We start from the raw sequence: 19,707 nt of genomic DNA, 5'->3' as shown, positions 1-19,707 counted from the left end.
ATGGCATTTAAAATGGCATTTTAGTCAAGAGACTAAAACTAAGACTAAATCGAAATTTGCCGTCAAAATTAACACTGGCTGTACCTGGGCCTCTTTCTGCCACAATCTCGCTAACAGTGTCAAGATTGCGCTATTTCTGCATACCCCACAAGTGCGGCAGTGCAGAAAAAGACTTGCAGAGTGACAGATGCAGAGACAGACACTCTGCTTTGGGTAGTCCTGGTTCTGATTATTGGTGGTGTGGGAGGGTTAGAAGGGAGGAGGGTGGTTTGCCCATAGCTGGAGGGGGGAGGGGCAAGAACAGGTGGGACTACTACACTACAGAAAAAAAGTCAATACTAAGAGCGGGAGGGAGGGAGAAGGAGGGAGAGGGAGGAGTCCTAGAGTGGATAGGGGGAATTAATTGTATGGAAAAAATTGCTTGGAGGGAAGAGGTGGGGTACACCACAGAATTTTTTTTTGACAGACAGCTTTGACAGACAGCTGCCAGTTTTTAAAATGGCAGAGAATAGTTAGAGGGGGAGGGTTAGAGAGATTTCTGGGAGGGATCAGGGAAATCCTAGCACTGTAGCAAATAATAAAATAAGGGACTAAAACTTCACATTGGAAGACTGTCTGCCAGTACCTAAGATGATGGTCACAAGTGTGTGTGTGTGTGTGTGTGTGTGTGGGGGGGGGGGGGTGAGGGAGGGAAGAGAGCTGTTGAAAGGGATCAGGTGTTAGAGTAATCTTTACACTAAACCTAAAAACAGAATTTATGCTTACCTGATAAATTACTTTCTCTTGCGGTGTATCCAGTCCACGGATTCATCCTTTACTTGTGGGATATTCTCATTCCCTACAGGAAGTGGCAAAGAGAGCACACAGCAGAGCTGTCCATATAGCTCCCCCTCTAGCTCCACCCCCCAGTCATTCGACCAAAGGTCAGGAAGAAAAAGGAGAAACCATAGAATGCAGTGGTGACTGTAGTTTAAACAAAATTGTTTTACCTGACTTAAATACCAGGGCGGGCCGTGGGCTGGATACACCGCAAGAAAAAGTAATTTATCAGGTAAGCATAAATTCTGTTTTCTCTTGCAAGGTGTATCCAGTCCACGGATTCATCCTTTACTTGTGGGATACCAATACCAAAGCTTTAGGACACGGATGAAGGGAGGGAACAAGACAGGTACCTTAAACGGAAGGCACCACTGCTTGCAAAACCTTTCTCCCAAAAATAGCCTACGAAGAAGCAAAAGTATTGAATTTGTAAAATTTGGCAAAAGTATGCAGTGAAGACCAAGTCGCTGCCTTACAAATCTGTTCAACAGAAGCCTCATTTTTGAAAGCCCATGTGGAAGCCACTGCTCTGGTAGAATGAGCAGTAATTCTTTCAGGAGGCTGCTGGCCAGCAGTCTCATAGGCCAAACGGATGATGCTTTTCAGCCAAAAGGAAAGAGAGGTAGCAGTCGCTTTCTGACCTCTCCTCTTACCAGAATAGATAACAAACAAGGAAGATGTTTGTCTGAAATCCTTAGTTGCTTGTAAATAGAACTTTAAAGCACGAACTACATCAAGATTGTGTAATAGACGTTCCTTCTTCAAAGATGGATTAGGACACAGAGAAGGAACAACTATTTCCTGGATAATATTCTTGTTAGAAACAACTTTAGGAAGAAAACCAGGCTTGGTACGCAAAACTACCTTATTTGCGTGGAACACCAGGTAAGGTGAATCACACTGTAAGGCAGATAATTCGGAAACTCTTCGAGCAGAAGAGATAGCTATCAAAAACAAAACTTTCCAAGATAAAACTTAATGTCTATGGAATGTAAAGGTTCAAACGGAACCCCTTGAAGAACTGAAAGAACTAGATTCAAACTCCATGGCGGAGCCACAGGTTTATAGACAGGCTTGATTCTGACTAAAGCCTGAGAAAACGCTTGAACGTCTGGTACCTCTGCCAGACGCTTGTGTAACAGGATAGACAAAGCAGATATTTGTCCTTTTAAGGAACTAGCTGACAATCCTTTCTCCAATCCTTCTTGGAGAAAGGACAATATCCTGGGAATCCTAATCTTACTCCATGAGTAACCCTTGGATTCACACCAACAAAGATATTTCCGCCATATCTTATGGTAGATTTTCCTGGTAACAGGCTTTCTAGCCTGAATCAGAGTATCTATAACTGACTCAGAGAACCCACGCTTTGATAGAATTAAGCGTTCAATCTCCAAGCAGTCAGACGTAGAGAAACTAAATTTGGATGCTTGAATGGACCCTGTATCAGAAGATCCTGCCTCATTGGCAATGTCCATGGTGGGACAGATGACATGTCCACTAGATCTGCATACCAAGTCCTGCGTGGCCACGCAGGCGCTATCAGAATCACCGAAGCCTTCTCCTGCTTGATTCTGGCAACCAGACGCGAGAGGAGAGGAAACGGTGGAAAAACATAAGCCAGATTGAAGGACCAAGGCGCTGCTAGAGCATCTATCAATACCGCCTTGGGATCCCGGGACCTGGACCCGTAGAGACAAAGTTTGGTGTTCTGACGGGACGCCATCAGATCCAACTCTGGAGTGCCCCAAAGCTGAGTCAGCTGGGCAAATACCTCCGGGTGGAGTTCCCACTCCCCCGGGTGAAAAGTCTGACGACTTAGAAAATCCGCCTCCCAGTTGTCTACTCCTGGGATGTGAATTGCTGAGAGATGGCAGGAGTGATCCTCCGCCCACCTGATTATTTTGGTTACTTCTGTCATTGCTAGGGAACTCTTTGTTCCCCCCTGATGATTAACGTAAGCTACTGTCGTGATGTTGTCCGACTGAAATCTGATGAATTTGGCCGGAGCTAGTTGAGGCCATGCCTGAAGAGCGTTGAATATCGCCCTGAGTTCCAGAATGTTTATCGGGAGAAGAGTTTCTTCCAGAGACCATAAGCCCTGAGCTTTCAGGGAGTCCCAGACCACACCCCAGTCTAACAGACTGGCGTCGGTCGTTACAATGATCCACTCTGGCCTGCGGAAACATATTCCCTGAGACAGGTGATTCTGAGACAACCACCAGAGAAGAGAATCTCTGGTCTCCTGGTCCAACTGAATTTGAGGAGACAAATCTGCATAATCCCCATTCCACTGTTTGAGCATGCATAGTTGCAGTGGTCTGAGGTGTATCCGAGCAAAAGGGACTATGTCCATTGCCGCTACCATTAGTCCGATTGTCTCCATGCACTGAGCTACAGATGGCCGAGGAATGGAATGAAGAGCTCGGCAAGTAGTTAACAGTTTTAACTTTCTGACCTCCGTCAGAAATATTTTCATTTCTACCGAGTCTATCAGGGTTCCTAGAAATGGAACTCTTGTGAGGGGGGAGAGAGAACTCTTTTTGACGTTCACCTTCCACCCGTGAGACCTCAGAAAGGCCAATACGATCTCCGTGTGAGACTTGGATCTTTGGAAAGTCGACGCCTGAATTAAGATGTCGTCTAGGTAAGGCGCCAATACTATGCCCCGCGGTCTTAGAACCGCCAGGAGGGACCCTAGCACCTTTGTGAAAATTCTGGGAGCAGTGGCCACCCAAAAGGAAGAGCCACAAACTGATAATGCTTGTCCAGAAAGGCGAACCTGAGAAACTGGTGATGATCTTTGTGGATAGGAATATGCAGATACGCATCCTTTAGATCCACGGTAGTCATATATTGACCCTCCTGGATCATTGGTAAGATTGTCCGAATGGTCTCCATCTTGAATGATGGGACTCTGAGGAATTTGTTTAGAATTTTGAGATCCAGGATTGGTCTGAAAGTTCCTTCTTTTTTGGGAACCACAAACAGGTTTGAGTAAAACCCCAGTCCTTGTTCTGCAATTGAAACTGGGTGGATCACTCCCATTGTATGTAGATCTTCTACACAGCGTAAAAACGCCTCTTTCTTTGTCTGATCTGTAGACAGACGAGAAATGTGGAACCTTCCCCTTGGAGGAGAGTCCTTGAATTCTAGAAGGTATCCCTGGGCTAAAATCTCTAATGCCCAAGGATAGTGTACATCTCTTACCCAGGCCTGAGCGAAGAGAGAGAGTCTGCCCCTTACTAGATCCGGTCCCGGATCGGGGGCTACCCCTTCATGCTGTCTTGGTGGCAGCTGCAGGCTTTTTGGCCTGTTTACCCTTATTCCAGCCCTGGTAAGGTTTCCAGGTTGCCTTGGGCTGTGAAGCGTTACCCTCTTGCTTTGCAGCCAGAGAGGATGAAGCGGGGCCGTTCCTGAAATTGCGAAAGGAACGAAAATTAGCTTTGTTCTTTGTCTTAAAGGGCTTGTCATGAGGGAGAGCATGGCCTTTTCCCCCGGTGATATCTGAAATAATCGCTTTCAATTCAGGCCCGAAGAGGGTCTTTCCTTTGAAAGGAATGTTCAAAAGCTTAGATTAGACGACACATCGGCCGACCAGGACTTTAGCCATAGCGCCCTGCGCGCCAAAATGGCAAAACCTGAATTTTTCGCCGTTAACTTAGCTATTTGGAAAGCGGCGTCAGTGATAAAAGAATTAGCTAGCTTTAGAGCCTTAATTCTATCCATAATTTCCTCATATGAGGTCTCCGTCTGGAGCGAGTCTTCCAGCGCCTCAAACCAGAAAGCAGCTGCAGTAGTTACAGGAATAATGCAGGCAATAGGTTGGAGAAGAAAACCTTGTTGAACAAAAATTTTCTTAAGTAAACCCTCTAACTTCTTATCCATAGGGTCTTTAAAAGCACAACTGTCTTCAATTGGTATGGTTGTGCGTTTAGCAAGTGTAGAAACAGCCCCCTCCACCTTAGGGACCGTCTGCCACGAGTCCCGCACAGGGTCAGGTATGGGGAACATTTTCTTAAAAACAGGAGGGAGAGCAAAGGGAACACCTGGTCTATCCCACTCCCTAGTAACGATATCCGCAATCCTCTTAGGGACCGGAAACGTATCCGTGTAAACAGGGACCTCTAGGTACTTGTCCATTTTACACAATTTCTCTGGGATCACCAAAGGGTCGCAGTCATCCAGAGTAGCTAATACCTCTCTAAGCAAAACGCGGAGGTGTTCTAGTTTAAATTTAAAAGCCAATGTATCTGAATCTGTCTGAGGAGGAACCCTTCCTGAATCAGAGACTTCTCCCTCAGACATCAAATCCCTCGCTCCCACTTCAGAGCGTTGTGAGGGTATATCGGATACGGCTACCAAAGCGTCAGAATGCTCATAATCTGTTCTTAAAACGGAGCTATCACGCTTTGCGGGTAACACGGGCAGTTTAGATAAGAAGGCTGTAAGAGAATTATCCATGACTGCCGCTAAGTCTTGTAATGTAAAAGGGTTAGACGCACTAGAGGTACTAGGCGTCGCTTGCGCGGGCGTAACTGGTTGTGACACTTGGGGAGAGGCAGACGGGCTACCCTCGTTACCTTCAGTCTGAAAATCATCTTGGGCCACATTCTTAAGTGCAACAAGGATTTTCCTTAGTGTCAGACATGTTTAATAGACTAGTAATATACGCAAGCAGGCTTGGAAATCACTTTAATCAAATAAAAAACACAATTTGAAATTTTTTTTTACTGTGCCTTTAAGAGATAAAAAGAGCACATAATTTTACAAAACAGTGAAAAATGCAGTAATTCTCCTGAAATTTTCACAGTATGTACCTAAAGCCTTAATAAGATTGCACCACAAGTTTCAAAACAATTAACCCCTTAATGCCCAAACCGGAGCAGCCTAAAGCCAACACCCGGTTAAAAATAGTACAGCACCTTGCCACAGCCTTGCTGTGGCCCTACCTGCCCTTAGGGATCAGATTTGGGGGAATATAATTTCTATAAGGCCCTCAAACAGCAGCAGGACCCTCCATGTGAAGCAGCATGAACTTCTCTGCAATTCTAACTGCGCATCTGAGGCGCAAAATTAGGCCCCTCCCACTCTACTCCGGAGCTGTGAGGCCTAGTAAATCACTCTTAAGTGAACAAAAACCAGCCATGTGGGTAATAACCCCAGAAAGAACCCCAAAAGGACTTTCAAAGTGTCTACAAACGATATTTTTCTTAAATAAACAATCGATTGCCCTGAATCAGTGTCAACCAGCATAATTAGCCCTGTTATGTAAGCATTCAATTCCTTTCTAAGTCTGTGAACATAGCTTACCCTCCCCTCATGGGGATATTGTCAGTCTCTTCTAGCATTATCTCAGTCTTGTCTAGAAATAAATGACTGAACATACCTCATTGCAGATTACCCTGCAAACCGTTCCCCCCAACTGAAGTTTTCTGGTACTCCTCAGTCCTGTGTGGGAACAGCAGTGGATTTTAGTTACAACATGCTAAAATCATTTTCCTCTCAGCAGAAATCTTCATCACTTTTCTGCTAGAGAAAAAAAAATAGTACAAACCGGTACCATTTAAAATAACAAACTTTTGATTGAAGATAATAAAAACTACAATTCTAACACCACATTCACTTTACCCTCCCGTAGAGAGACCCTAGTAGAGAGACCCTAGTGCCGGCAAAGAGAATGACTGGGGGGGTGGAGCTAGAGGGGGAGCTATATGGACAGCTCTGCTGTGTGCTCTCTTTGCCACTTCCTGTAGGGAATGAGAATATCCCACAAGTAAAGGATGAATCCGTGGACTGGATACACCTTGCAAGAGAAATTAACCTTACAAGCTACCTGATTAACCCTTTAACCGCCAGGAATTTCAGAAGTGTGGTGCGCAGCTGCAATTAGGGGCATTCTAAATACCAAAAGGCAATGGTAAAGCCATATATGTCTGCTATTTCTGAACAAAGAAGATCCCAGAGAAGCTTTAATAATAATTTGTATCATGATCGCACAAGTGGTATGTAAATAATTTCAGTAAGAACCCCAAAGTTTGCGAAAAAGTTAACAATTTTTTAATATGATCGCATTTTGCAGCAAAACGGTGTCATGAAATATATCAAAATGGTCCTAGATCAATACCTTGGGATGTCTACTAAAAAAAAAAAAAAAAAAATTATGCTTACCTGATAAATTTATTTATTTCCGGATATGGTGAGTCCACGACATCCTCAATTACTAGTGGGAATATCACTCCTGGCCAGCAGGAGGAGGCAAAGAGAACAAGTGTCACTCCCCTAACCATAAACCTCAGTCATTCGACTGAAAGGACCAGTCAAAATAGCACAAAACCAAAACCAAAATAAATATACAGCCACATAGATGATTAAGTTTATAATGTATATGAGCATTCAAAATAAAAACTTACGGCTAGATCACGAGTTTTTGTCGTTAAGGCTTGCGGTGCTAACGCTCAGTTTTTTCTTACCGCTCACTTAAGATAACGCTGGTATTACAGTTTTTTTTCAACCCGGCGTTAGCCTCTAAAAAGTGAGCGTTGAGCAAAATTTTGCTCCACATCTCACCTCAATACCAGCGTTGCTTAAGTCAGCGGTAAGCTGGTGTAACGTGCTCGTGCACGATTTCCCCATAGGAAACAATGGGGCTGAGCTGGCTGCAAAAAAACCTAACACCTGCAAAAAAGCAGCGTTCAGCTCCTAAGACAGCCCCATTGTTTCCTATGGGAAAATACATTTTTACGTCTACACCTAACACCCTAACATGAACCCCAAGTCTAAACACCCCTAATCTTACACTTATTAACCCCTAATCTGCCGCCCCCGACATCGCTGACCTCTGCATTATATTATTAACCCCTAATCTGTCGCTCCGGACACCGCCGCCACCTACATTATATTTATTAACACCTAATCTGCCGCTCCCAACGTCGCCGCAACCTAACTACAATTATTAACCCCTAATCTGCCGCCCCCAATGTCGCCGCCACTATAATAAATATGTTAACCCCTAAACCTAAGTCTAACCCTAACCCCCCCTAATTTAAATATAATTTAAAATAATCTAAATAAAATTACTACAATTAAATAAATTATTCCTATTTAAAACTAAATACTTACCTATAAAATAAACCCTAAGCTAGCTACAATATAACTAATAGTTACATTGTAGCTATCTCAGGATTTATTTTTATTTTACAGGCAAGTTTGTATTTATTTTAACTAGGTACAATAGTTATTAAATAGTTATTAACTATTTAATAACTACCTAGCTAAAATCAATACAAATTTACCTGTAAAATAAACCCTAACCTAAGTTACAATTACACCTAACATTACACTATAATTAAATTAATTCCCTAAACTAATTACAATTAAATACAATTAAATTAAATAAACTAAATTACGAAAAAAAAAACCCCCCACTAAATTACAGAAAATAAAAAAATAATTACAAGAATTTTAAACTAATTACACCTACTCTAATCTCCCTAATAAAATAAAAAAAGCCCCCCCAAAATAATAAAATTCCCTACCCTATACTAAATTACAAATAGCCCTTAAAAGGGCCTTTTGCGGGGCATTGCCCCAAAGTAATCAGCTCTTTTACCTGTAAAAAAAAATACAATACCCCCCCACAACATTAAAACCCACACACCCAACCCTACTCTAAAACCCACCCAATACCCCCTTAATAAAACCTAACACTAACCCCTTAAAGATCACCCTACCTTGAGACGTCTTCACCCAGCCGGGCACAAGTGGACCTCCAGAGGGGCAGAAGTCTTCATCCGATCCTTGCAGAAGATGACATCCAGACGGGCAGAAGTCTTCATCCAGCCGGCATCTTCTATCTTCATCCATCCGGAGTGGAGCGGGTCCATCTTGAAGCCAGCCGACGTGGAGCATCCTCTTCTTCCGACGACTCCCGACGAATGAAGGTTCCTTTAAATGATGTCATCCAAGATGGCGTCCCTTCAATTCCGATTGGCTGATAGGATTCTATCAGCCAATTGGAATTAAAGTGAAGGTAAAGTGATACACTGTATTATAAAGAATTACATATATCCAGCAAAATAAATATAACTTTCATTCATCAATATTTTCTAATCTTTATATTACCTGCGATATTTTATATTCTTGTTATGTATTCGGCTATCCGAAAATCAACCCGTGAATTTTTTTTTTTTTTTTTAGACAACGATCACGTTGTTCAGCCATCTAATGGTTTCTTTGGCCGTTAGGCGGCCGTCAAATTTCGTCATCACCAGTTGGATGTAGATGCGCATGCCTAAGATCTTCTACTTAGCATTTTCCAAGTGCGCGCGTCCACGTTTCGCGCATGCGCAGTTTAAACTTTATTTAGTGGGCATATTTGGAATAGCATAGGAACTCAGGCGGCAAGCTATTAGAAGCATTTGTATCACTCTTTTCTTTTATATTGGTAAGTAAAAAACGATTGCATTATCTGCAGCATAATAAGTGTTGACGCATGCGTAGTAGAGAGCAGCAGCCGCGATTAACGCATGCGCGGTTATTCAATGCTCGATGTGCACGAGCAGAGTAGAGACGTATAGAGCGGGTGGGATCGCTCTATACGTCACAGTATTCCAAACCAGGAAATGGAGAATGGGAGGAGAAACGGAAGGGAACCGTAAGAAAAATGTATCGAGAAAATAACATAAATCAATAATGTTTTTTGGAAAAAAAAACTAGCGACTGTATTTAAGTTAGTAAAAGGGTTATAATTATGATTGATGGGTCCAATAACTTTACCTTCACTTTAAGGTAGGAAAAATCTTATTGGCTGATGCAATCAGCCAATAGGATTGAACTTCAGCCAATTGAATAGGATTGAACTTCAGCCAATAGAATGCGAGCTCAATGGCGATGGCGCGTGAACCAATATGTCGTCCAGGTATGACGTCACAGCAATTTCCTGAGACCTGATCACTGCCAATAGAGCCCCCAGAACCTTTGAGAAAATTCTGGGAGCTGTGGTAAGGCCAAAGGGAAGAGACACAAACTGAAAGTGTTTGTCTAGAAAGGCGAATCTCAGGAACTTGTGATGATCCCTGTGAATGGGAGCATGAAGATACACATCCTTCAGGTCTATGGTTGTCATGAACTGACCCTCTTGAACTAAAGGAAGAATGGAACGAATAGTTTCCATCTTGAAGGACGGAATTCTGAGAAATTTGCTTAGATACTTCAAGTCCAGAATAGGTTGGAAAGTTCCCTCTTTTTTGGGAACTACGAACAGATTGGAATAGAAACCTAGGCCACGTTCCTGAATAGGAACTGGAACTGGAACTATTACTCCCAGGGAGGAAAGATCCTGAACACATATCAAGAACGCTTCTCTTTTTATCTGGTCTGCAGATAATCTTGAGAGGTAAAACCTGCCCCTGGGAGAAAAGGTCTTGAATTCTAATTTGTAACCCTGAGATACTATGTCCACAGCCCAAGGATCTTGAACATCTCGTATCCAAGTCCGAAAAAAACGAGAAAGTCTGCCCCCCACATGATCCGATCCCAGTTCGGGAGCAAACCCTTCATGTTGATTTAGACTCAGCTGCGGGTTTCCTTGATTGTTCCCCCTTGTTCCAAGACTGATTGGGTTTCCAAGAAGACTTGGACTGTTCCTGCTTGGAAAAGGACAAGGAGGACTTTTCTTTGAAATTACGAAAGGAACGAAAATTACCTTTAGGTCTATTCTTCTTGTCTTGTGGTAGAAAGGGCCCTTTTCCACCCCTAATATCAGAAATTATTTCTGCCAGACCAGGACCAAACAAGGTTTTACCCTTGTAAGGAATCGCCAGAAGCTTAGACTTAGAAGAAACATCGGCTGATCAAGATTTCAGCCACAATGTCATGCGGGCTAGCACAGCGAAACCAGATATCTTGGCTCCCAGTCTAATAACCTGCATTGTAGCATCTGTAATAAAGGAATTGGCTAGCTTAAGAGCCTTAATCCTGTTTTGTATCTCCTCTAAGGGAGTCTCTACCTGAAGAGAATTAGACAAGGTGTCGAACCAGTTGGATGCCGCACTTGTCACAGTGGCAATACACACTGCAGGTTGCCATTGGAGACCTTGATGAACATACATCTTCTTCAAATAAGCCTCCAGATTTTTGTCAATTGGATCCTTAAAGGAGCAGCTATCCTCAATAGGAATAGTAGTTCTCTTAGCCAGAGTAGAAATGGCCCCTTCTACTTTAGGCACCGTTTGCCATGACTTTTTAATGGAGTCAGCGACAGGAAACATCTTTTTAAAGACAGGAGACGGGAAAAAATGTACCCCTGGCTTCTCCCATTCCTGTGCACAAGAAACACCTCCACAGAGGAACGAACATCAAAGTATTAAGTTTACTAGATCTCTTAGGGTTGACAACGACAGGAGTATCAAAAGTAGCCAAAATATTCTTTAACTGTACACAAAGGTGTTCAAGCTTAAATCTAAAGGTTGCAACTTCAGCGTCAGATGAAGGAATTATGCTGTCCGATTCTGAGATTTCACCCTCAGAGGCTACCAAAGTATCTTCCTCATCAGACTTATGAGGAAGAGCAACTCGGGTAACAGAAGCAGGAGCAGAAACCTTACTATCTGAATCTTCAATTTTCCTCTTGCGGTTTCCTTTTAACATAGAAAAGGCAGCTAATGCCGCAGATACCGCTGAAGATACCTGGGCAGCAATTTCTGCTTGTAAATGAACTCCTCCAGGAGGTTGAGAGGAACTGCAGGGCATTGTATGTGACGCCATGGAGGCTAGGGACGTTTGAGGAGAAAGCTGTGGCATTGCCTGAACAGCATCAATCTGAGAGACATTAGGCTCAGCAAAAAATAATTTATCTTTACATTTTAATGTCCTCTACACATGAGGAACAAAATTGCATAGGGGAGACAATAAACGCCTATTCATAAGAGCAGCATCCTGCTCCATGTCAGACATGATCCACGAAAAACAGTTTCAAGAAATCCAAAAATAAAATATTTACTGTCACTTTAGGAAAAATGTTTCTTAAAGGGACAGTCAAGTCCAAAAAAAAAACGTTCATGATTTAAATAGGGAATGTAATTTTAACAACTTTCCAATTTACTTTTATCACCAATTTTGCTTTGTTCTCTTGGTATTCTTAGTTGAAAGCTAAACCTAGGAGGTTCATATGCTAATTTCTTAGACCTTGAAGACTGCCTCTAATCTGAATGCATTTTGACCTCTAGAGGGCATTAGTTCATGTGTTTCATATAGATAACATTGAGCTCATGCACGTGAAGTTACCCTAGAGTGAGCACTGATTGGCTAAAATGCAAGTCTCTCAAAACAACTGAAACAAGGGGGCAGTTTGCAGAGGCTTAGATACAAGGTAATCACAGAGGTAAAAAGTGTATTTCTATAACAGTGTTGGTTATGCAAAACTGGGGAAAAGGTAATAAAGGTATTACCTTTCTTTTTAAACAAAAAAAATTCTGGTGTTGACTGTCCCTTTAAATATATGAACAGCAACAATCAGCGCACCCAGTATAGATGAAAGAACTGGCACTCAGAGCGTAAACCTGTATTTATTCAATGCTTCCATTCCATTGTATACAGGTAAAAAAGGCAGACATATGAGAAATAACAGGCAGCACAGATCAAGCTAGGTCAACAGCCTACCGCACCTGGTGTTCCCAGGCGGTCCCCCATCCAGGTACTGAACGGGCTTGACCCTGCTTAACTTCCGAGATCAAACGGGATCGGGTGCATTCAGAGTAGTGTGGCGGTTGTGGTAGGCTGTTGACCTAGCTTGACCTGTGCTGCCTATTATTTCTCATATGTCTGCCTTTTTTACCGGTATACAATGGAATGGAAGCATTGAATAAATACAGGTTTACGCTCTGAGTGCCAGTTCTTTCATCTATACTGGGTGCACTGATTGTTGCTGTTCATATTTGTTGGAGCGATGGTGGAACGCTCGTTTCTTTGCACCGGTACAGCTGATCGAGTAAGAGTGAGAAACGTCAGACGGACGTCACATAGGGTGTGTGTTGCTTACGCGAAGACCACTGCAGGACGCCAACTACTGCACTAAGTAAGTGTTTGAGCACTTCCCTGGAGTTGAATGTACCCTTAAAATATATGTTGTCACTTTAAATTATCCCTGCTCAGAGTGGTAACTGTAACCTCTAGCGTCTGATTATCAAAAAGAAAACCTCACACTGTCAGCCTCTACACCTCAGCTAAACGGAGGTGCCTTCCTGTCCTTTCTGACTTCCAAGTTTTTCAGAGCCACGAAAGGTGACGCGCTAGATCTGCCGACACTTCTCCGATAATTAGGAGCGGAAAGGAGGAGGTAATGTGACCAGCAGAGTAACTAGCTGCACAACACACAGTTTCTGCTTGCAAAAAAAGCACGCGAGAAAAACAGTCCGCTCAGATTAAGCCTGCCATCCGGCTTCTGTAATACTGAGAGGACCAGAAAACTAGTTAAAAACACACAGAGCCATAAACATACCCTCTCCTGTGACAAAAGCATTACCCAGCAGGCTAGTTAATACCAAACGGAGCCTGCTACAGTGACAGAACACACAGTCCCATAGAAATAAAAATGATTAGAGACACTGAAACGGTAATTTTCACCTCCTGAGTGTCAAATTCCTCTAAAGAGAATAAGGAGCCAGATAAAAATAGGTTAACTCCTTCATTACTATAAGAAGGGTTAACCAATATAGTCATATTATCACATACATAATAGTGCCTGCATTGTGCCATAAATCAACCCTACTAAGGATCTATTTGTCCCCTTAAGGCTGAAGACAGAAGACAGAAAAGCACTTACCTGCAATCTAGCCGTCCGGCAGGCAGATGGCTCACATGGTGTGAAAGGACACCACTCCTTACAGAGACCTGTGGAAAAAGGAAAGAACAGAGTAAATCTACTCTGGCTTTCTATACAAGGGCAGCAACTTGTTAGGAAAACGTAGTGAGGCTCACCTCACAAGTTCCTAACTGCTTTAAAGCCACCACTGCCCTACTGAAGAGACTAACGTGGAGTATGCCTAGACCGAAAAATCTTGCTTGTAGCAAAATATATTCCAATTTTCTTCAGACACCAAAACTTCACCTCCTCCATTGACAGAGCAAAGAGAATGACTGGGGTTTATGGGTAGGGGAGTGACACTTAACAGCTTTGCTGTGGTGCTCTTTGCCTCCTCCTGCTGGCCAGGAGTGATATATATGTAGTTTTAATAGGTAACTAAAAAAGGCTCTTTTTTGTTTAAATGAAGTGATAGCAAAAATGCTAAAAATGCTCTGCTCTTTTGAGCAAGTTTTAGTCTAAAATGCCTGGTCCTTAAGGGGTTAAAAGGTGTAAAAACAAACACACAAAAAAACAAAAACATTTTGGAATTAATTAGAATATAAAAACACATGGAGGTCTATTTATATATGTGCAGACAGACATGATCCGCTATAACGAACCATGTCCGCCGCACATCAATAAAAGCAGACAGCATACGCTGTCAGCACTTATCATTGCCGCTAGCAGGGGGTGTCAATCAGCCCGATTGTACATGATTGGGCGGATTGCTATACGACGCCTCAGAGGCGGCGCATGAGTTAAGAAGCAGCGGTCTTAAGATCACTGCTTCTTAACTCCTGTTTCCGGCAAGCCTGAAGGCTCATGAAGAATCAAGGGGAACAGGGGCCATTCGGCCCTTGTTAAATAGACCCCATGGGATGTATTTTACATGAGAATTTGTACTGACTGAGATGGAGCCATGTGTATGGCAAAAACATATGTGCAGTTCAGTCAATTGCATTGCTATTTTATCAAACATTTCTAATAAATAGGGACACCAATATACAGTTATAAGATATCAGCAAATTATTGCTCTCATTTAGAATACTTTTATCGTTTTTAGACGTTTTTATTCAATTGTTTCATTCAGTGTTGCAAGTTCAGCAAAGCAGTTGTCACACTGTCTAACTTGTTGGGTATTTTGATTTAGTGTATTTAAATCCAACGTGCATTTAGATATTCTGTGTATACTTTAATTGTAGTTTAGACATTCAATTATGGATGCAGCACATTTTAATTCATTTAGTAATACATTTTATTTGATATACTGCAAATGTACTTTGTAACCCCTTTTTTATATGTATTGTGTGAAATATATCAATTGAGTCCAATATTTCGTTTTTTTCAATAATAAAAAATATTTATACACATTTGTGTATGTTAAAATCATTGTGCTGATATTTAGCGCTGTTTCTTTTACTCTTTAAAATATAAAAACATTATATATATATGTGTATATATATATATATATATATATATATATATATATATATATATATATATATATATATATATATATATATATATATAACAAAATGCTCAAAACATTCACAAGAATGGATTGCTGAACTGCTTAAATGGAAATCATTTAATGTCCTCTGTGCTACCTACAACAGAATATTTTTATACCAACATATTGCTTGTAATAAACAATTTAGATGAGCTCCTTAGGAGAACATCAATTCTGTGACCATTTAAACTAGACAAATACAATCACAGACTGTTTAATAAAAGTTTAAAGAATATCTTCTATTTCAACCAGGCTGCATTGTGTACCTTTAGGATAAAATAACCTCTCTCTTGCAGATAGAAAACTTTACTAACATTCATACTAAAATAGTATCAATAAACACACTTGGTAACTATTTTTAAAGAATCAAACCTGTTGTTGCTGTAAATATGCCAGTAAACAGTGTCAAAACTGTAATGAGCACACAAAGAGGGCGAAATACCTCACAAAAACATAGTTAAGCTTTTACAAAATTAAAAGCTAACAAAGTCTAAAAAAGCATTGAACAACACGTGCTCAATTAGTTACCCATTTATGATTCCATTACTGTATCCAAAATGCTCAGCAAATGACTCCTGTAACAGAATAGAATAAAATGCTATGTGTAGTGCCACACATACCTTTCTGTCATAACAGCATACTCTGCAAAGATTAATTTAATGTCACTTAAAAATCAGTGTACAATAACTTTTGAAAATTATATTGTAAAATATTTCCTAGAATCATATAAAGTAAACAAAACGTCTTATTATTTTAAGTAATGTCTGAAATAACATATCAGGGTGGATACAAATAATGATGTTTAAAAAAACTTTTAATCAGATTTGTTTTTCTTTAAATCAATTTTTTTTCATTAAAGTGATACTAAACCCAAATTTTTTCTTTCATGAATCAGATGGAGCATGCAATTTTAAGCAACTTTCTAATTTACTCCTATTATCAAATTTTCTTCGTTCTCTTGCTATCTTTATTTGAAAAAGAAGGCATCTAAGCTAAGGAGCCAAACAATTTTTGGTTTAGACGCTGGGCAGCACTTGTTTATTGGTGCTGTCCAATCAGCAAGAACAACCCAGGTTGTGAACCAAAAATGGGCCGGCTTCTAAACATACATTCTTGCTTTTCAAATAAAGATATCAAGAGAATAAAGAAAAATTGATAATAGGAGTAAATTAGAAAGTTGCTTAAAATTGCATGTTCTATCTGAATCATGAAAGAAAAAATTTGGGTTTAGTGTCCCTTTAAATAGGATTTTAATAAATGTTTTTGAGAAAAATAAAACAAGAGATTCAACAAAAGTATACTAAGAGAAGGAAGTATATTGTATAAAAGAGTAAAATTGGAAAGTTGTTTAAAATTGCATGTTCTATCTGAATCATGAAAGGTTAATTTTGACATTACTGTCACTTTAATATCATTGCTCCCATGCAAACCTTTGGACTAAGGGCTAGATTACAAGTGGCATGCTTGAAATATTGCACCTGCTAACTTTATCGCCTATTAGAAGTTAAAGTAAATGCGACCGAATCAACGGAAACTAAATTTGCACTTGGCGGGTTATTCATAACTACCATCGGCTTAGATCTGTAGCTTGATTGCTGTGTCGGGTTAGTATGCAAGCAATAAGCGTTAGATTTTTTTTCCAGTTTGTAATCTAGCCCCAAGTGTCAAGAAGCTTAATAAATAGAAGTTTGCTTGGAGTGGAATAGATCTGCACAAGGACATAAGTGTTAGGATTGAGGGGGCATGCAATAAAAATGAAAGTGAAACCTATGATGATATTGCTTTACTTAAAAAAAAAAAAAAAAAAACTATTTAGATTGTTATTATTAAACTATTTTTTTTCTTTAGTTAAAGGGACACTGAACCCAAATTTTTTCTTCCGTGATTCAGATAGAGCTTGCAATTTTAAGCAACTTTTTAATTTACTCCTATTATCAATTTGTCTTCGTTCTCTTGCTATCTTTATTTGATAAAGAAGGCGTCTAAGCTAAGGGGCCATTCAATTTTTGGGTCAGACCATGGACAGCACTTGTTTATTGGTGGGTGAATTTATCCACCAACCAGCTAGAACAACCTAGGTTGTTCACCAAAAATAGGCCGGCATCTAAAATAACATTCTTGCTTTTCAAATAAAGATACCAAAAGAATGAAGAAAAATTGATAATAGGAGTAAATTAGAAAGTTGCTTAAAATTGCATGCTCTATTTGAATCACAAAAGAAAAAAATTGGGTTCAGTGTCCCTTTAAAGAAAACTATTTAGATTATTATTATTAATGTAATTACGTTTTTTCTCCTTCCAATAAAGTACAGTCGAAATGTTGATCAAATATGAATAATTAACCTATTAAACTGGAGATTGTTTAATAATTTCATTAATTTTAATGATCTATGTATTTCTAATGGTACTGTATATAAGCAAATAATTAATTGTCTCATATAACTGGAAAACTAATCTGAAAAGGTATTATTTTAAAAAAGAAACCTTTATGTAGAAAACATTATTTAAATCAATTTGATTTAACTCAAATCCACCCTGTAACATACTGACCAATTAATGTCTTGTGACCGTATGGAGCTATGGAAATTGTTTGTACTGTTTATTATCTTTTTCTGGTTACAATTGACATTACATCACCCTCAGCCTTCAAGTTATAGGTTATACATGGTTATCATGTGCCAAAGAAACTAAGAATATAAAAATAAATATATATAAAAACATACCTCAATATGCTGAAATATGTAAGGATGATTACATATCTTTCTTAGCTGCATAATTGTATTCATCAGTGTTTTGGCCCCACCTTTACCCTAAGGAAAAACATATAAGATCTGATTGTTAAAAACAATAACAAAACAAAACAAAAAAGATATGCTCCAGCTTACCTGATAAATTAATTTATTTCATTGTGTTGAAAGTACACTAAGCATTACTCCTGGGATTCAATTCCTGGACACTAGGAGGAGGCAAAGATTCTGAAAGCTCTAAGAGTACTTGTTCCCTCTCACCTTACTGGTATTCCAATGTGACATATAGCCCAGAAAGGAGAAGAAGAAAGTAATGAAAAAGCAGGGAAAATGAGGTGCAAACTAGAACTGCAGTAAGTAAAAATTAATAAAGAAAAATAAATAAATTGGGTTGATCTCGTAGAGTCTCACCACCATGAAGGAAATTAATATATCAGGTAAGCATAAATGTTGTTTTCTTTTATAAGGTGGTGAGAGTCCACAAGCCATTACTCCTGGGAACTAATACCAAGCTGTGGAGTCCACGAGTAATTGGGCAGGACAAAAACACTTTTTAAGGCAGGCACCTAAATACCGGACACTGCTGCCTTAAGGACTTTACTACCAAACATATAAAAGTGCAATAAAAGTGCAAAAAAACATAATTTATGCTTACCTGATAAATTTATTTATCTTGTAGTGTATTCAGTCCACGGGTCATCCATTACTTATGGGATTATATCTCCTTCCCAACAGGAAGATGCCAGAGGATCACCCAAGCAGAGCTGCTATATAGCTCCTCCCCTCACATGTCATATCCAGTCATTCGACCGAAACAAGACAAGAAAGGAGAAACCATAGGGTGCAGTGGTGACTGGAGTTCTAATTAAAATTTAAATCTGCCTTAAAAGACAGGGCGGGCCGTGGACTGAATACACTACAAGAGAAATAAATTTATCAGGTAAGCATAAATTATGTTTTCTCTTGTTAAGTGTATTCAGTCCACGGGTCATCCATTACTTATGGGATACCAATACCAAAGCTAAAGTACACGGATGATGGGAGGGACAAGGCAGGAACTTAAACGGAAGGAACCACTGCCTGTAGAACCTTTCTCCCAAAAACAGCCTCCGAAGAAGCAAAAGTGTCAAATTTGTAAAATTTTGAAAAAGTGTGAAGTGAAGACCAAGTTGCAGCCTTGCAAATCTGTTCAACAGAGGCCTCATTCTTAAAGGCCCAGGTGGAAGCCACAGCTCTAGTGGAATGAGCTGTAATTCTTTCAGGGGGCTGCTGTCCAGCAGTCTCATAGGCTAAACGTATTATGCTACGAAGCCAAAAGGAGAGCGAGGTTGCCGAAGCTTTTTGACCTCTCCTCTGACCAGAGTACACGACAAACAGAGAAGAAGTTTGACGAAAATCTTTAGTTGCCTGTAAATAGAACTTCAGGGCACGGACTACGTCCAGATTATGCAAAAGTCGTTCCTTCTTTGAAGAAGGATTAGGACATAATGATGGAACAACAATCTCCTGATTGATATTCCTGTTAGAAACTACCTTAGGTAAAAACCCAGGTTTAGTACACAGAACTACCTTGTCTGAATGGAAAATCAGATAAGGAGAATCACAATGTAAGGCCGATAACTCAGAGACTCTTCGAGCCGAGGAAATAGCCATCAAAAACAGAACTTTCCAAGATAAAAGCTTAATATCAATGGAATGAAGGGGTTCAAACGGGACCCCTTGAAGAACTTTAAGAACCAAGTTTAAGCTCCACGGAGGAGCAACAGTCTTAAACACCGGCTTAATCCT

At 40.2% G+C, this 19,707-nt stretch overlaps 1 protein-coding gene and 1 pseudogene across 1 annotated transcript in view; both read right to left on the bottom strand.

Moving 5' to 3' along the window:
* Positions 1–19,707, bottom strand: part of SMARCA2 (SWI/SNF related, matrix associated, actin dependent regulator of chromatin, subfamily a, member 2) — a 1,314,671-nt gene that overhangs the window by 436,161 nt on the left and 858,803 nt on the right. The window contains exons 25-26 of the mRNA XM_053702540.1: positions 17,896–17,982; positions 15,702–15,748 (exon numbers count right to left, since the gene is read on the bottom strand). Coding sequence (XP_053558515.1) covers positions 15,702–15,748; positions 17,896–17,982 — 134 coding nt within the window. The remainder of the gene's footprint in view (positions 1–15,701; positions 15,749–17,895; positions 17,983–19,707) is intronic.
* LOC128650864 (uncharacterized) lies at positions 12,474–12,592 on the bottom strand (annotated as a pseudogene).

The sequence above is a fragment of the Bombina bombina genome, chromosome 2 (assembly GCF_027579735.1).
Source record: "Bombina bombina isolate aBomBom1 chromosome 2, aBomBom1.pri, whole genome shotgun sequence".
Lineage (NCBI taxonomy): Eukaryota > Metazoa > Chordata > Amphibia > Anura > Bombinatoridae > Bombina > Bombina bombina.
Note: the sequence above shows the minus strand (reverse complement) of the source record. Positions and strands in the feature narration are given on the sequence as shown.